The sequence below is a fragment of the Daphnia pulicaria genome, chromosome 2 (assembly GCF_021234035.1).
Source record: "Daphnia pulicaria isolate SC F1-1A chromosome 2, SC_F0-13Bv2, whole genome shotgun sequence".
Classification (NCBI taxonomy): domain Eukaryota; kingdom Metazoa; phylum Arthropoda; class Branchiopoda; order Diplostraca; family Daphniidae; genus Daphnia; species Daphnia pulicaria.
Window position 1 is genome coordinate 11,828,215 of NC_060914.1, and position 14,959 is coordinate 11,843,173.

At 36.2% G+C, this 14,959-nt stretch overlaps 2 protein-coding genes and 1 long non-coding RNA gene across 6 annotated transcripts; 1 reads left to right on the forward strand and 2 right to left on the reverse strand.

The window, feature by feature from the left end:
- The first annotated feature begins 223 nt into the window (after positions 1–223).
- On the forward strand, positions 224–11,242 carry LOC124327755. Its single transcript, XM_046786750.1, has 7 exons — positions 224–246; positions 953–1,024; positions 1,090–1,184; positions 1,438–1,562; positions 2,177–2,271; positions 10,944–11,007; positions 11,070–11,242. Exons 1-7 carry the CDS (start codon positions 224–226, stop codon positions 11,106–11,108), a joined length of 513 nt encoding a protein of 170 aa, XP_046642706.1. The 3' UTR covers positions 11,109–11,242.
- Positions 2,373–7,588, reverse strand: LOC124326238 (lactosylceramide 1,3-N-acetyl-beta-D-glucosaminyltransferase A-like). 4 transcript variants are annotated; one of them, XM_046784956.1, is made up of 6 exons: positions 6,436–7,588; positions 5,528–6,362; positions 5,247–5,463; positions 3,220–5,176; positions 2,915–3,128; positions 2,373–2,819 (listed from the first exon to the last, which is right to left on the reverse strand). In XM_046784956.1, exons 2-4 carry the CDS (start codon positions 6,345–6,347, stop codon positions 4,972–4,974), a joined length of 1,242 nt encoding a protein of 413 aa, XP_046640912.1. In that variant the 5' UTR covers positions 6,348–6,362; positions 6,436–7,588; the 3' UTR covers positions 2,373–2,819; positions 2,915–3,128; positions 3,220–4,971. The 4 variants fall into 4 exon arrangements, with proteins under 4 accessions (XP_046640912.1, XP_046640911.1, XP_046640909.1 ...); XM_046784955.1 differs by having other exon boundaries at positions 3,220–4,018; positions 4,080–5,176; positions 5,528–7,588; XM_046784953.1 differs by having other exon boundaries at positions 5,528–7,588.
- Positions 11,243–12,221: 979 nt separating the features above from the next.
- On the reverse strand, positions 12,222–13,289 carry LOC124326691. Its single transcript, XR_006915688.1, has 5 exons — positions 13,205–13,289; positions 12,976–13,138; positions 12,764–12,908; positions 12,527–12,705; positions 12,222–12,459 (listed from the first exon to the last, which is right to left on the reverse strand). It is a non-coding gene; the product is annotated as an uncharacterized LOC124326691 (long non-coding RNA).
- Between the last annotated feature and the right edge of the window lie 1,670 nt (positions 13,290–14,959).

Consider the following 14,959-nt stretch of genomic DNA (forward strand, 5'->3'; position numbering starts at 1 on the left):
GATCAACTACAGGGCAAGATGTAAAGGAACAAGGTCCAGCCTACAGTCCATAACTGGACAAGAGAATTTCTGTGTGACTCTCTCGACCAACTACGGAGAGTAGACTGACGATGGAACGTTGGATGGCCAGCCTTTTAAATGAAAATATGAAGGCCATCAACTTGTAAAAAAGGGCAATCTCAAGGTCTTTTGAGAGTTGACAGTAGATGATTCAAGGTAAAAGATGTGGATAGTGGAAATTTCAAGGTAAGCTGGGGGAGATAATGAATTCCAGGGGGACAACAGGGTTATTAAATGCTTTTTCAATTTAGTTTAGTTAAAAGTTCAATTTCTAGTAAAAATTAGACAGGATTTAACTGTTAATGCTGATTCTAAATTTCTAACTACAATCCATTCTTTATCATGTTATTTATTTTTTAAAATTCCTTGAAATGTCTACAAAATCTACAACTCGCTTATTAGTTAATTAATTTTTTGCCATTAAAGTATAAGGAGAACTTGCAAATGTTTATTTACTAAAACAAAATTGAAATCAGCGCTTAACTGAAATCGTGATTAAACTAGAGCGTTGATAGCATGTCCGTCAGGTGGCTTCATTGAGAGGGGCAACAGCTGATTCTTCCAGTGCCATGAGAGTGAGAGTTTCTTTTTAATTTTTATTGAAAATCATTTCTTGAACTCGTCATTATCAAATGGAAGTGCTAATGAATGTCAACTTTAACAGTATGTATATTCTCTTCGCATTACAACGCATTTTGGTTGACAACATTATTGGACAGTTGAAACTGATGAAATAGCAATGTGGCCATGTGGAACAGAAGAGGAATGGAGCTAGTTATTGTGAGCCATCTCCATCAGAGTTTTATGCATTAAATTTGATGAGGAAAATGTCATAGGGCTTACAATTGACTTTTGAAATGCTAAGATAAGTTCTTAGTGCATTACATTAAAGTACTAAATTTGTTCTCCATATTCTGCAATATTCTGAAGACTTTGATATATTTGTGTTGCTATGCTTAAAATGGTTATTTAAAGTTATAGTTATAATGTTGAATGTGTTGTGGTAAATGTTACATTTTCCCCTAATAGGTACATCAAAGGTGTTAGCTATACCAGGAATGAAGATGACTACAACCACTCGTTGACAGCCATTAAACATGTTTTCACCACTAATTTTCAAAGCAGTAAGTACGCTTATTTCATTTCTTCTAAAACAGTCAACATAGTAATCTTAATGCTTTCTAAGTTCTATGCTAGTTCCAATCAACATTAGTTCGACACATTTGAAAACATTTTGAAATTGAATCTTACTTTAAAAAAAAAGAGAAGTTAATGCTTCAAGCACAACAAACCTGGCATTATGTTAGAAAACGCCAATTAAAAATGAATAACCTTAATGATTTCATTTTCAACATTTTCCACTTCAATACTCAATAGGCAGTCCTTGTCATCGCATCTCCTCCAGAGACTCCTACGCTATTTCCCCGGTGAAAGATCAGATGGCCACCGGGCTGTTGTGGAAATGCAGACCGAGAGAGGAGTGCAACCAATTAGAATGTAAGGTCCGGTATAGTTTTATAGTTAAAATTTTCTTTATTCACTTGAGCTTGCATCGATAGTGAAACCCTAAATACTAATTTAAGTCGGCACAGGGAAAAGTGCTAGTGTTAGTTGTGTTTAGGGCGAAACATCATTAAGAGAAAGGTATACAATTAAAGAAGGCATGTCATTTCTTATGTTATTTCTAATCCCGTCTTCCAGACCAGCTATCACACACTCCAGCATTGCATTGGTTTGACGGCAAAGAGTTATCCGGATACGTATTCCGCGCCACTTATCTTAGAACATAATCTTTTTACATGTTCCTTTTCCGACTGCCTCTATCAAATAATCTTTACGTATAGACATTTAAAATGAAAACAATTTGCTCTCCTGCGTCACGCTTATCGTACCACTGTGTGACTTATACAGTCACACGATTTATAAAGAAGATTCATGTAGTATAATGGAGGAAATTATCAAAATCCTCACTAGTCACTAGATAGCACAGACCGTTGTTTAACCGCTGAAGTGGTGTCGATTGATTGTCAATCACAGACAATTTCCCTTGTTAAAAATTGTTGCATTTGCCAGTCTTTTATTTCTTATTAATAATAATTATACGTTCGTTTTTCAGATCGGACCTACGCGAATGGAGCAAGGTTATCTGCCAGTATTCGACCCAAGAGAAGAGGAAAATTGCATCGCCAATGCCGTTCAAGTCATCAAGAGGTTAGTCATCACGATTTTTAGCATGTGAGTTTATGCTGAGGCACACTAGCGCGATTGTGCTTTTACCATTAGACTAAAAATGTTTTTTGAACGATAACATTACTGCCAATTAATTTTTATTGATTAAGCGGGGTTTTTTTATTTTTTTCTCGTTTTGCAAAGACGAGAAGTTGGAAAATTCAAACTTAAAATTCAAAGCTTTAATAGGGAAGTTTGCTGTTTTATTGGGGTTATTTGAGAATATTCTATGAACTGAATTTGCCAATTATCAAGAAAGGTAACTTGTTCCAATTGTCGATTTGGGATAGCTGTCACGTTGTTTGTAAGGTAGTCGGCTAGTCGTTTCTGAAAGGTGAACCTTTCCTGGATTGATTTAGAAAACAGACATGTCGTTCCTAAAGCTGAATTGGGATCCTCTCGGTTTACACGGAAGGGTTACGCGATAGAAATTGTCAACATCCTTGTGCGACAGCCCACCAGTGGAGCTCTTCCATGTCAGAAATTTGTCCAAATCACATTCGTTACGTGGGGTCGGGCCTGTTATCAAGCTGGTTCCAATGCGATACAAAGTGTTATTTTACTTCGAAATTAATTTAGAATATGACATCGTTAAAGTAGCCAGCGACTAGGGTTCATTATTTACCTATTGTATCCTGATGAATATTGCGTCACGACTCCAGCTTTTTCCGAACAGATTCCGGTTATGTAGATATCTTCAAAAGGCATAATGGGCGTCGTTTGAATGGCGGCTAAAAGCGGAAGGATCGCAGTTTGGTGAATCAAGTAGGCCGGTCCGTTCACGTAATTGGGATAGGTATTCCACGGCCACTCTTCCAAAGCGATTTCATGCATCCCGCCTAAATAGGTTAATTAAAAATTCATTATTGGCGATTCACTTTCATTTCGAAAAAGAAACTTTTACAAAAATGTAACCGAACTTTAACTTACTTCGTTGTGGGCCCCAGTTGTTTATGAAGGGATACCCTGTTCGTTGACTCTGACCGAAAATTGTCATTTTGCCTAACTGACGGTACGTATTGACGAAATTGGCTAGAACGTTTACGTTGAGGTACATGTCGTCATCCAATTTGAGCAGGAAATCATGTTTAGGGCAGTTAGTGTTAACCCAATTGAATAATCCGGCCATCTTCAATGGTAAATTTCTGTGGGTATCCAACCTATCGATCTGAATGATATCTTCGTGGGTTATGCTTTCTTCTTGAATTTTCCTTTGGGTGAACGCGTCTTCAGACTGTCCCAAAATGAAACTAAATTGAATATTGAACAGTTTGAATTTCCGAACGAAGTCGATGTGACTTTTCCAAGTTTGGCGAATTTTCTCTCGTTTTTCAAAATTGTCAGCTGCCGAAATCACAGCAATGAAAGTACTTTGCCTTCTCTGTTCGATATCCCCGCACCGTTTAATAGTGATGGGGTAATTGAATGATGTGACAGCGTTTAGCACTGGGCCGAATTCAGGCATAATTGAATTTGCATTGGATATCAACAGCCCTAAACGAGCCGTTTCGTAAAGGGTATAATTTACCACTCCTGGATAAGGAGTGTTGATCAGAGAAGGAACTACGAGGCTGGAAATAATTCGTCTCTCTTCATTGATAACATTCAACTTTTTGTAAAAGTGATTCTGCGACAGCTGTGTTTTTGCGATTGCCAATAGCGCCAGGAATATGGGCAATCTCATTGCAGCGATTTTCATTTTCATCAAGTCACCTCTGAATAGCAAAATCTTCCGCCACAGAAATTTTTTTTACTTAAAGAAACAAAATCTTTTAACTTGAAAAATTTACCTTTTTTGGGGGAAGTAGGTCTCGATCGGAATACTCTTATAGTCAGGAAGTTGGTTTACAACTGACTTTCAGTACGCCGAAATGGCCTTATAATATCACTTGCCCCTTTTCAATTTTTTACTCGTGGAAGCTTTTGATTGGCGCTGGGTTTTGGTTTTGCTTCGTGACTCCGTGATTATATGGCGGCAATGTTATTTTGTTTAAACTGGGTGTTATATGGCCGCGTCCGTGATTTTAATCGAGTTTTGCATTCACTTTATGGTCTCATACTATGGAAATCTCAATTTAACCAATTTTCGATCTCATTTCTTTGAAATGGAGACACTCTTATTTCTTTTCTTTTTAAAGTTAGCCTTAATCGCTCATTTGGCGGCTTGCAAAACCGGTTTTTTCTTGTTGAACTAACTCGATCTCTTCCCGTTTTCACCTGATGGAAAGGCTACTCTCAATTTGGTTTAAAATCTTGGGTAGTAAAATTGCTATGACCAACAAAACTGAACTACTTGAGCCCTATCGTCTTCCAATAACATAATCCGAATAGTAACAGAAAAAACCGAGACCTTTCACATCATGTGACCAAATTGGGAAGTAGATTGGCAGGTTATCTCCACCTATTTCATGAAACAACAACGTTCAGGATTGAATGTTTGACATTTCCTGCCAGACCATTTTAAATGAATTAACTTGAACACAAGATTTGTGGTTGATGAATTTTATTTTATATTTGTTTCCTCTAGAAATTGTGAAAACAACTTTTTCAAATCGTCATCTTGAAATAGCAAGGGAAAGGTATCCAATCGTTTATTGCAGCCAATCTTATTCTTATAGCTAGGACTTGCCGAATTAAAAAAGGAAAATGTTGTTATGGGACCAGCGTATTTCACGCCTCCATCTAAATCGCCGACATGTCATTTTTAAAGTTGAATTGGACAGAATCTTTCGGTGTGCAACGCCACCATGAATAGACTGAATACCAGCTGAAACTACTGCGATAAAAGCTGTCGATATCGCTGTGCGGCATCCCACCAGTGAAGCTGTTCCATGTCATATATTTGTCCGCGTCGCAATTGCTAGAAAAAGCCGATCCTTTCACAATGCTAATAATCAAATTCATTCAAAGTATTATTTGATATAGATTGAGAAAAACATTTTATGATTAGGTTGAACCTGTTGGGTCCAGAGGAATATTGCGTCCGGACTCCGGCTTTTTCGGAACAGATTCCAGTCAGATAGATGTTCTCGAAAGGCATAATGGGCGTCGTTTGCATGGCGGCCAAAAGCGGAACGATCGCGGTTTTGTGCATCAAGTAGACGGGTCCGTTCAGGTAATTGGGATAGGTATTCCAGGGCCATTCGTCCAGCGAGATTTTCCATTGCGAGGCACCTTAATCGAAGTCATAATTTTTATTCAGATATTGAAATGATAGCTTTTTTGACATTTTTTTTACTTCGATTTGGACCCCAATTGTTGGATTTGCTATCGACTTGATCGCTCTGTCCGAAAATCTTCATTCTGCCCGACCCATAGTAGGTTTTGACGAAATGGGCTAGAACGTGTACGTTGAGGTACATGTCGTCGTCGATTTTCAGCACGAAATCAACTTGACGGCAGTTGGAGATAACCCAGTTGAGTAGTCCTGCCATCTTCAACGGTAAATTTCGATAAAAATCCATCATTTCTATCTGAATGATATCTCCAAAATTATCGTTTTCATCTTGGATTTTTTCTTGGATTTCCTTGGATTTTCCTTGGAGGTTTTCTGGCTGTCCTAAAATGAAACCGAAATGAATCTTGCCGAGCAGACCTTTTTGTAGGACCAAATCGATGTGATTTTTCCAAGTTTCCCGAATTTTGCTTCGTTTTTCGAAATTGCCAGTGGCCGAAATCACAGCAATGAAAACGCTTCTTACGCTCGAATCGATGTTCCCGCATTGCTTAGTGGCGATGGGGTATTTGAAAGATGTGACGTCGTTTATTACGTGGCCGAGTTCAGACATCAACGGCCTAGCATTTACAAGCAAGAGCCCTAAACGAGCCGCGGCGTAGTGCGTATAGTTTTCTACTCCTGGATAAGGAATGTCGATCAAATCGGGAGCCATCTGGCTGTACAAAAGTTTTCTATCTTCATTGGCTGCCTCGATTGCTCTATTCATTTTTTCAGCACTAGATTCTACAACAATTGCTCTATTCATTTTATCCATCAGCTGCGAATTTGCGAATGCCAAGAGCGTCAGGAATATGGCCAATCTCTTTACAGTGATTTTCATCTTAACTTGTGAACTCTAAAATTAATCTCAAAGTAAATTTGGGTTACAGCGCGGAAAAAGAAACATTTGATTCGACAAGTAAATTTACCTCTTTTTGGATTGTTAACTGGTTTTTTGGTCAATCAGTCGTAGTCAGGAAGTGGGTTCTAACTGATTTGTCTTGTGGTACGCTGAAAGAATTTATTCAATTTTTTACACCCCCTTTTTACTCGTGGATGCTCGTGATTGGCGCAAATGGTTTTGCTTTGGCTTCGTGACTCCGTGACCATATGATGACAAGTATTTTTGTTGCTGTAATCGGATTTCTTATGACCGAGTCCGTTTTCTGGCTCTTTATTGTTGATTCCTTTATTCAATTTGGCCTCATATACTATGTCACAGTTCTCATTTCACATGAAAGAAAATCGTCCCACAATTTGGTTAAAATCTTTCTGCCAAGACGTTGCATAACGTAAAAGTAATTATATTTGAGTTTTCACGCCTGACTAGGATGATTTTTCTGAAATGAATCGGCTTTGACTCGGTATTTGTAATTAGAATTTTTATTTCAATTCATTGTGTTGGCCAATCTTCTCGAAAAGATAAGGGAAACGTTTCAAATCACTAATCGGGGTAATTTTCAATCACAAAATAAAGCAAAGATAGGAAAAGAAATGTTGTTTCTGAAGATAAAGTTATTCCAAAGAATCTTTGGAATAACTACCAAAGATCAAATTTTCACTCGATTTATCAGTAATCTAGGAAACAGACTTATAGTTTCTGAAGTTGAATTGGGTGGATTCTTGTGGTTTGCATGAAAGGTAACCGCGATAGAAATCGTCGATTTGTTCGTGTTTTACCATACCAGTGATAGTGAAATTATTCCAAGTCATAAATTGGTCCACATCTCTGCATTCTTCGTATATAAACCATCCTGTTATCCTGTTAGTTCAAATGTCATACAAGGTATTATTTTATTTGGAAATTAATCAATGTGTGAAACTATGTCATTATACGACCACGACCAGTTAATATTTAACACAACTCACCTATTGGATCCAGTGAAATATTGTTTTGTCACCCCGGCTTTTTCTGAACAGATTTCAGTTAGGTAGATATCTTCAAAAGGCATAAACGGCGTCGTTTGAATGGCAGCTAATAGTGGAAGGATGGATGTTCGGTGCATCAAATAGGCTGGTCCGTTCACGTAATTGGGATAGTTATTCCACGGCCACTCGTCAAGCGAGATTTGATGTTGCGTGTCACCTTAATCGAAGTCATAATTATTATTATATCTTAGATACTGAAATAATAGCTTTTTGACATTGTATACTTCGTTCTGGACCCCAGTTGTTGGATTGACAATCGAAACAAGAACTCTGGCCGAAAATCGTCATTTTCCCCGACTCGTAGTAGGTTTTGATGAAACGGGCTAAAATGTGCACGTTGAGGTACATGTCGTCGTCGATTTTGAGCACGAAATCAACTTGACGGCAGTTGGTGTTAACCCAATTGAGTAGTCCTGCCATCTTCAACGGTAAATTTCGATAAGAATCTGACAATTCTATCTGAATGTCTGAATGATATCTGTGAAATTTTTGTTTTCATTTTGAATTTTCTCTTGGGTCAACGCGTTTTCCGATTTCCCTAAAATGAATGCAAAGTGGATCTTGCCCAGGAGACCTTTTTGTAAGACCAAATCGATATGTTCTTTCCAAGTTTGACGAATTTTCATTCTTTATTCAAAATTGTCAGTCGCCGAAATCACAGCAATGAAAACGCTTCTTACGCTCTGATCGATATCACCGCATTGTGGAACTGTGATGGGGTATTGGAAAGATGTGACATTATTGATAACCGGGCCGAGTTCAGGCATCAGGGGCTTTGCATTTGATGGCATCATCCCTAAACGAGCCGTTGAGTAAAGGGTATAGTTTTCTACTCCTGGATAGGGATGATTAATCAAATTGGGAGCGATGTGGCTGTACAAAACTCTTCTGTCTTTATTTGCAATATCGGCAGATTTACTCAAATAATGTTCCAACAGTTGAGAGATTGCGAATGACAAGGTTGTAAGAAACAGGAGCAATCTCATTATTACATTGATTTTAATTTTCATTCAAATAACTTTCAAACTCTAAAAAAAGGACGCACAATTGTCATTGATTAAAACAAAACGTCTACGAATGAAATAGAAAATTTACCTTTTTTCACAAAATTGTTAACTGTAGGCCGATCACGAATCGCGATCGTACTCGTAGTCAGGACGGTTTCCAACTCAATGACTTAAGGTACGCTGAAATATCTTTTTTTCCAAATCCTTCGTCACCTTTGCAATATATTACTCGTGGAAGCCCGGCATTGGATCCAAATCATTTGCTTGGACTACGTGATCACACGACGGTACGTATTGTATTTCACTACTTCCTTCCCTTCTTCAATAGGAACACATAACACAGTCATAAACAATAGTCTTTGTAGTTTAAAGGTTGTGTTCAGCGTAATATAATTGTTTCTTTTTGAGTGTGCTTCGATTTTCGATCGGGACTCTATAAACAAGCCCAATCATAATTTTGTGTGGCCCGTACAGCTGGACGTTCAGGCCCACATAGAAAGCAGGGACTGAACGTCGGGGCCTGAACGTCCATGACCCAAATTTACGACATAGTGGTAAATGATGTGTTTAGTTGAACTGTGAATACGCACAGTATGAATTCTTTGGAGTATTGCCAGTATTGATTCAATTTGTTTGAAAGTCGCCGTTGAACGGAAGGTTTTAATGCATTTTTTTTTCTCTTTTCATAGATGATTCTTGTACGGCTTGTGACTTGTCCCACTCTCCCGTTCACCTGTGATAGCGCACGCTAATGAACGCGGTCGAGAATATGCGAGGAGTACAAAGGGCCAGAATCCCAATCTCAAGTCTACACTACACCAGCCTACAAAGCCGCTGCTGCCTAACCAAATTATTAATCCCATCTATACATTATCAATGATTTCACTACTTAAACTGTATTTATAAAACCTGTCATGTCCCGTACGAAATTTTTAGCTAGTTCTATACTAGAATATAGCTACGAAGTTAGGGGTATATAGCTAGGAATTTTCAGGTCAAAAATTTTAAATTCCACATTGGGAATTTTAGAGTAGTTTTAGCTTTGAATTTGCTAGCTAGATTTCTTAGATTGAAGGTAGCTTGAAAATTTCTCGCTACCATACCAATTCATGAAAAGAGAATTTTGCGCGCATTCCCTTTGTTAACAGGGTCACCCATCCATTTACTACCGTAGAATTCTTTGCTGCACTATTTTACCTATAGTCACTGGTTGTCCTGATCTGGCATCTATTGATACATTTTTACAATAAAATTATTTGATGGTACTATATTTGTGTCTATAATTCTTCACATAGACTTCTAATTAAAAAACTAATGAGAAGCTTGTATAAAGATAAACCATTTTTAATGTAAACAAATATTTTCAAAATTTCAGCTATTGCCCATACACATATAGAATTATGCTATGCTTTTTTTTAGGTTATACATAAAAAAAATCTGTATGCATATATTTTGTGTCTAGGACCACCCCACATGTCGCTTTTTTAACCTATTATTTTTTTAATCACGATTTATTCCGATCACATTAAGCGAAATAACCCTAGATTAAAAATTCAATACTAGAATTAGCTGAAAAAGTTAGGAAATATATTAGGGGGGAAAATTTCTAGCTGATTTTAAGGTTAATTATTTCAAGCAAGATCAGGAAACGCCCTAGCTTGGAAAATAAAAGCTGAAATCTGCTAAAAAAAAGTGGAGTGAAACCCTAGATTAAAATTTCCATACTGGAATTAGCTTACAGTTAGGTAAAATATTTAGGGGGGAAAATTCTAGCTGGTTTTAAGGTTTATTTTTTCAAGCAAGATAAGAAAACGACCTAGCTCGGAAAATAAAAGCTGATATCTGCTAAAAAAAGGGGAATTATTTTGAGATGACAAATTTCGAGGTATTTGCAGCATGATAAAAGGTTTGATTTTTTAGCCTAGCACCGCGTGAGCTGTTATTAGCGGTTATTAGCTAACAGTAAAATTTTAAGCTAAAAGTTTCGTACGGGGTCTGTCATTGAAAAACTAATGACATGATTGAAGTTTTTTTAAATTCATCTTTCACTGGGAAGAAAACCAGATTGCAGCATGCAGTAACTGTTACATCATATGAAAAATTTAATTACTTCTCAACTTGATGCAATTTTCGTAAAAATGATGTCGTCGTACAGAATTACAGATCTAAAATGTAGAGGGCTAGAGGCAGAAACTGTCGAACTCGAACCGTCTGTTACCTTGGCGAATGAATACATTTCTTGTAGTGCTATATGGCCCAGTTTGAAGTAGTTTTATTTTTTTGCGCGTGATAAAGTGAATTAGTTAATCAAATTTTCTTTATCCCCATAAAAGAAAATGTAAACGAAAATGGAAAAAACGGAGTAACGGACGCTTCGATAGTAGCTAGATGTCGTTAGCATCGCATTGTTTTTCCTCACATGTCGAAAGTTCTTGCGGTTTTCTTCTCAATTCTCTTTGTGTTTTTGGAATAATTTGAAACAATTTTTACGTCATCACTAGAAGGAACACAGTGTGGAATTATATGGATAAATATTTGCCCGTTTTCTTCCCAAAACACTTGATGGTGATATTATTTCAGTGAACATTTCAATGACAACTACTGTAATTCTTTCAGTTCTGATTTAGATTTCTCATTTCTGTGGACATAAAGACTGTCTGAAATAATGGATTTTTGCAAAAGTTACAACTGGAAAGTAATGTGAATTATACTGCAACTCCTTTCTATAAAAGTGCATCAAGAGACAGCAGTCACCAACAATGAATATCGCTTGGATCGGTCTACCATGACCATCTAGCTAAAGTGGGTTGAGTCTATTGCCACGACTTTCCGTCTGCTTTTTCGTTACGCGACGACCACACAGTCTATTGCCACGAAATAGTTTTCTTGTCAATAAACAACAGATTGTCTATTGCCACGAAAGCCTAGCGTCCCTCTCTTTTCTTGGCAATTGTTTTAGTTTTGTCTTTTGCTACGACATACTCTGACATCTTTCGTTACGTTTAATAAACGCTTGTCTATTGCCACGAAATTATTTAAAATTAATTTTTTCGATATTTTCTAATAACGTGCTTACCTAAGTTATTATTAGCATTATTATATCCTTCATTAAAGCCTAGCATTATAGAGTTGGCTAACGTCCGAAGTTGCCAATTGTGAAAAATCGATTGGACACGAAATAGTAAAATTTCTTACATGGCGGCTTACGGAGTTTGGCCCGTTTTAGTTTTAGTTTTTAATTTTCCCCTTTAAGTCGTCTTCAGTTGCTATTCTTAATTAGATAACTATATTCCTTAGTTATCAGGTATTCTTTTAAGATTTATTTCCCCTCGATAGTCATTGTAGTTTATTTATTATGAATTTTTAAGTAAACGTCCCTACCGTGTTTACGAAAAAATATCGCCATTTCCTGCCCCAAGGGAAGAATGGAAAGAAGAGACGAAGGAAGAAACTAAGAGGGGACAAAGGGGTGGCGCGGGGTTCTCTTTCCTCGGGGCAGGATATTGTCCTTGAAAACCAAATGCCTTTTACTTAAAAATTCATAATAAATAAACTATAATGACTATCGAGGGGAAATAAATCTTAAAAGATTACCTGATAACTAAGGAATGTAGTTATCTAATTAAGAATAGCAACTGAAGACGACTTAAATGAGAAAATTAAAAACTAAAACTGAAATGGGCCAAACTCCGTAAGCCGCCATGTAAGAAATTTTACTATTTCGTGTCCAATCGATTTTTCACAATTGGCAACTTCGGACATTAGCCAACTCTATTGGTATACTAGGGCTCGCGTTGCAAGCGTTGGCCTTCGGCTAAGTCACAGAGCTATCTTGGAAGAATTCTGGAATTAGGCAGTGATGTGATGTGATGTGACAGGGGGTAGGTGCGTCTGCATAGATCCGGCGAAAATTCTATTAGTAGGCGAAAATTCCATTGCACCGTCAGGCTGATAGGGGCGCTCTGACGGCTGACGGCTGGGGTAAACGGCTTGAGCAGAATTGTTCCTCGCCAACGACTGACGGGCAAAAATTTTAAAAATGGTAAATATGGTGACTTTTTAAAAATTAATGGTTTAACCTTACATTATAAATGCCATCGATTTTATTCAAAACGTGTTCAAAACAAGACATAAAGAGATCAAAGCGCTCTTGTTTTACTCTTTCAAATGCCTGTTGAGCTTTCTTGGTTTTGGCGCGAACCTTTTCAAACTCTGTTGGTCCCTTGTAGCTTTTCTCCTGCCAAGTCAAATTTTTTCCACAGCCTAAAGATGAACATAACAAGAAGTTGATCACGGAAAAATGTAAGAAAAAACAACGTACCCGCATATTAGGGGCTTTAATATGCTGAACTGTATGGCTCAACTCGTTCACGCGACGTTCTAGGAGATCACCTTCACGGCGTATTTCATCCGATACAAGAAGATTTTTATACTTGTCAGGTAGATTAGAATAGTCGACAACAATTCTAAATAAGATCAAAAACAAAGAGAATAAAGCGGAAATTACACCCGAATGTTGTGCAGGCAACTTACCTTTCTTCTCTCTCATATATCTCTTGAGAGTTTTGTGGAATGCTAACTGAATCGCTACCACTGGTTGTGACAGACTCGCTATTCATACTTCCGGTAGCATATTACTATCTTGCCCAATGTCTTCCATGTTACCAAGCGACATCGGAATAACGATATCTTCCATCTATTTGGGCAACAAAAATAATTAAAGAAACTGAATAAGATCAATTAAAACAAATTAAATAGTTACCTTTGATTTATTTAAAATGCTGTGCCTTTCACTTCTTTTTTTTTCAATATTCACTTCTAAACTAGTTATAGACTTCTGAATGTTCCCCTTACGGAAAAATCTCATTAAAACTCATAAAGAAATACATGAGAAAAACCTTAATTCTCATTCATTTTGTCGTGATATTTTGGTGAGATTAACAGCAAAATATCATTTATTTGATGACTTTTGATGAGAAATTGGGACATTTTCAAGTTTAAAATCAGCCGTTAATCATTAATTTCATGTGAACAAAGTGAGAATTATGTCATTTCTCATCTAAATATAAATGATTAGTCGCGTAAATATAATGATATCTGACTGAGGGTTCACTGTAATCTCGCTTAATTTCTCTTTTCACCACTAAAATGTTAATGATTTTCTCACTAAAATTTGAATGAGAATTTGAGCGCTTTTAAATGAGATTTTAATTATATAAATTGAAAAAAGAATTTCCCTGACCAGGAATCGAACCTCGACTTCCAGGGTGGCTTGCCAATCTGCTAGCCACTACACCACCAATTGATGTTAAACTATAAGCTTTTTAACGTGGAAATTAATAAATTGGTTAGTCTAGTTAGATAACAACAGGGTTATGGGACTGAGAATAATTTACACAAAAAACACATACCAGAGTCAAATAGAAATTGCACTAAAATTTACTTAGCGCGTGAAAAAACTTAGTAAAAATTTCTATGATGCGTTTTGACATACCATATAATCAATTGGTTTGTTTAGTTAGATAAAAGCCAGATTTCGGGACTTAGAATAATTCACACACAAAAAAACACACCAGAGTAAAATAGAACTTTCACTCAAATTTACTTAGCGCGTTAAAAAAAATAGTTATCCCAGCCTATCTTGTGATTATAAAAACATCGTGTAATTTTTGTGAGAATTAGATAGCTACCATATATTTACGAAAGGTATAAAATAAAAAATGTTAAAGTTCAAAAAGAATTTAAAGTCAGAATATTTCATTCCAGGTAGGCCTATATACTTATTTGCTGATTTTAACTGATATTTTTAGGATTGTATTAAAAAAGAATACAAGAAAATATTTTGATGTCATGTATGTAGAAATAACTTTCCCTTGATTTTTCACACAAACATCATTACAAAACATAAGAAATATTGACGATTAAATAGTTATAATTTCACATCTGATCTGTTGAATTGTAGCTGATTATTACTGACTTTTTGTTATGAATTTGAAGATTTTAAAGCCCAAAATTGGGTAAAAATAATACCAAAAAATCTTTTGATTCCTTAGTGGGAACTGATTTTCACATGATTTTAATGAAAAATCTCACTATAAAGCATTAGAGAAATGATTGATAAAAAGCTCTTAATAAATGATAATATACAAAAAAATAATTATAATTAAATATCATGATCTCACACCTAAATCTACCTGATTTCTGATAGACATTTAATAATAAATTTCATGATTTTTAAGCCAAAAAACTGTATAAAAGAAAACCAAAAAAATCTTATAATGTCATAGGTAAAATTGATTTTCACATGATTTTATACAAGAATCTCAATACAAAACATCAATAGAAATTAATGATTGATAACTCAGAATATATGATAAAATATTTATTTATTATAAGAATATATCATGATATTCCCGCTTAATAATCACTGTTTTTTTGCAGATTTTTCATGCGAAAAAACTGCGGAAAAATCATGAGATTTTATTGATTTTCACATGAATTTATACAAGAATCTCCT

Bases quoted from the DNA above. Each gene is read 5' to 3' on its own strand.
- LOC124327755 (XM_046786750.1), top strand. From the start codon at position 224: ATGTGGATAGTGGAAATTTCAAG. The intron at 1,025-1,089 runs GTTATTTAAAGT...TTCCCCTAATAG, and splicing joins GTGTTGCTATGCTTAAAATG to GTACATCAAAGGTGTTAGCT. The intron at 2,272-10,943 runs GTTAGTCATCAC...CGTCATCACTAG, and splicing joins GCCGTTCAAGTCATCAAGAG to AAGGAACACAGTGTGGAATT.
- LOC124326238 (XM_046784956.1), bottom strand. From the start codon at position 6,347: ATGAAAATCACTGTAAAGAGATTGGCCATATTCCTGACGCTCTTGGCA. The intron at 5,464-5,527 runs GTAAAAAAAATG...ACTTCGATTAAG, and splicing joins CAATTGGGGTCCAAATCGAA to GTGCCTCGCAATGGAAAATC. The intron at 5,177-5,246 runs GTTCAACCTAAT...TTTGATTATTAG, and splicing joins TATTCCTCTGGACCCAACAG to CATTGTGAAAGGATCGGCTT.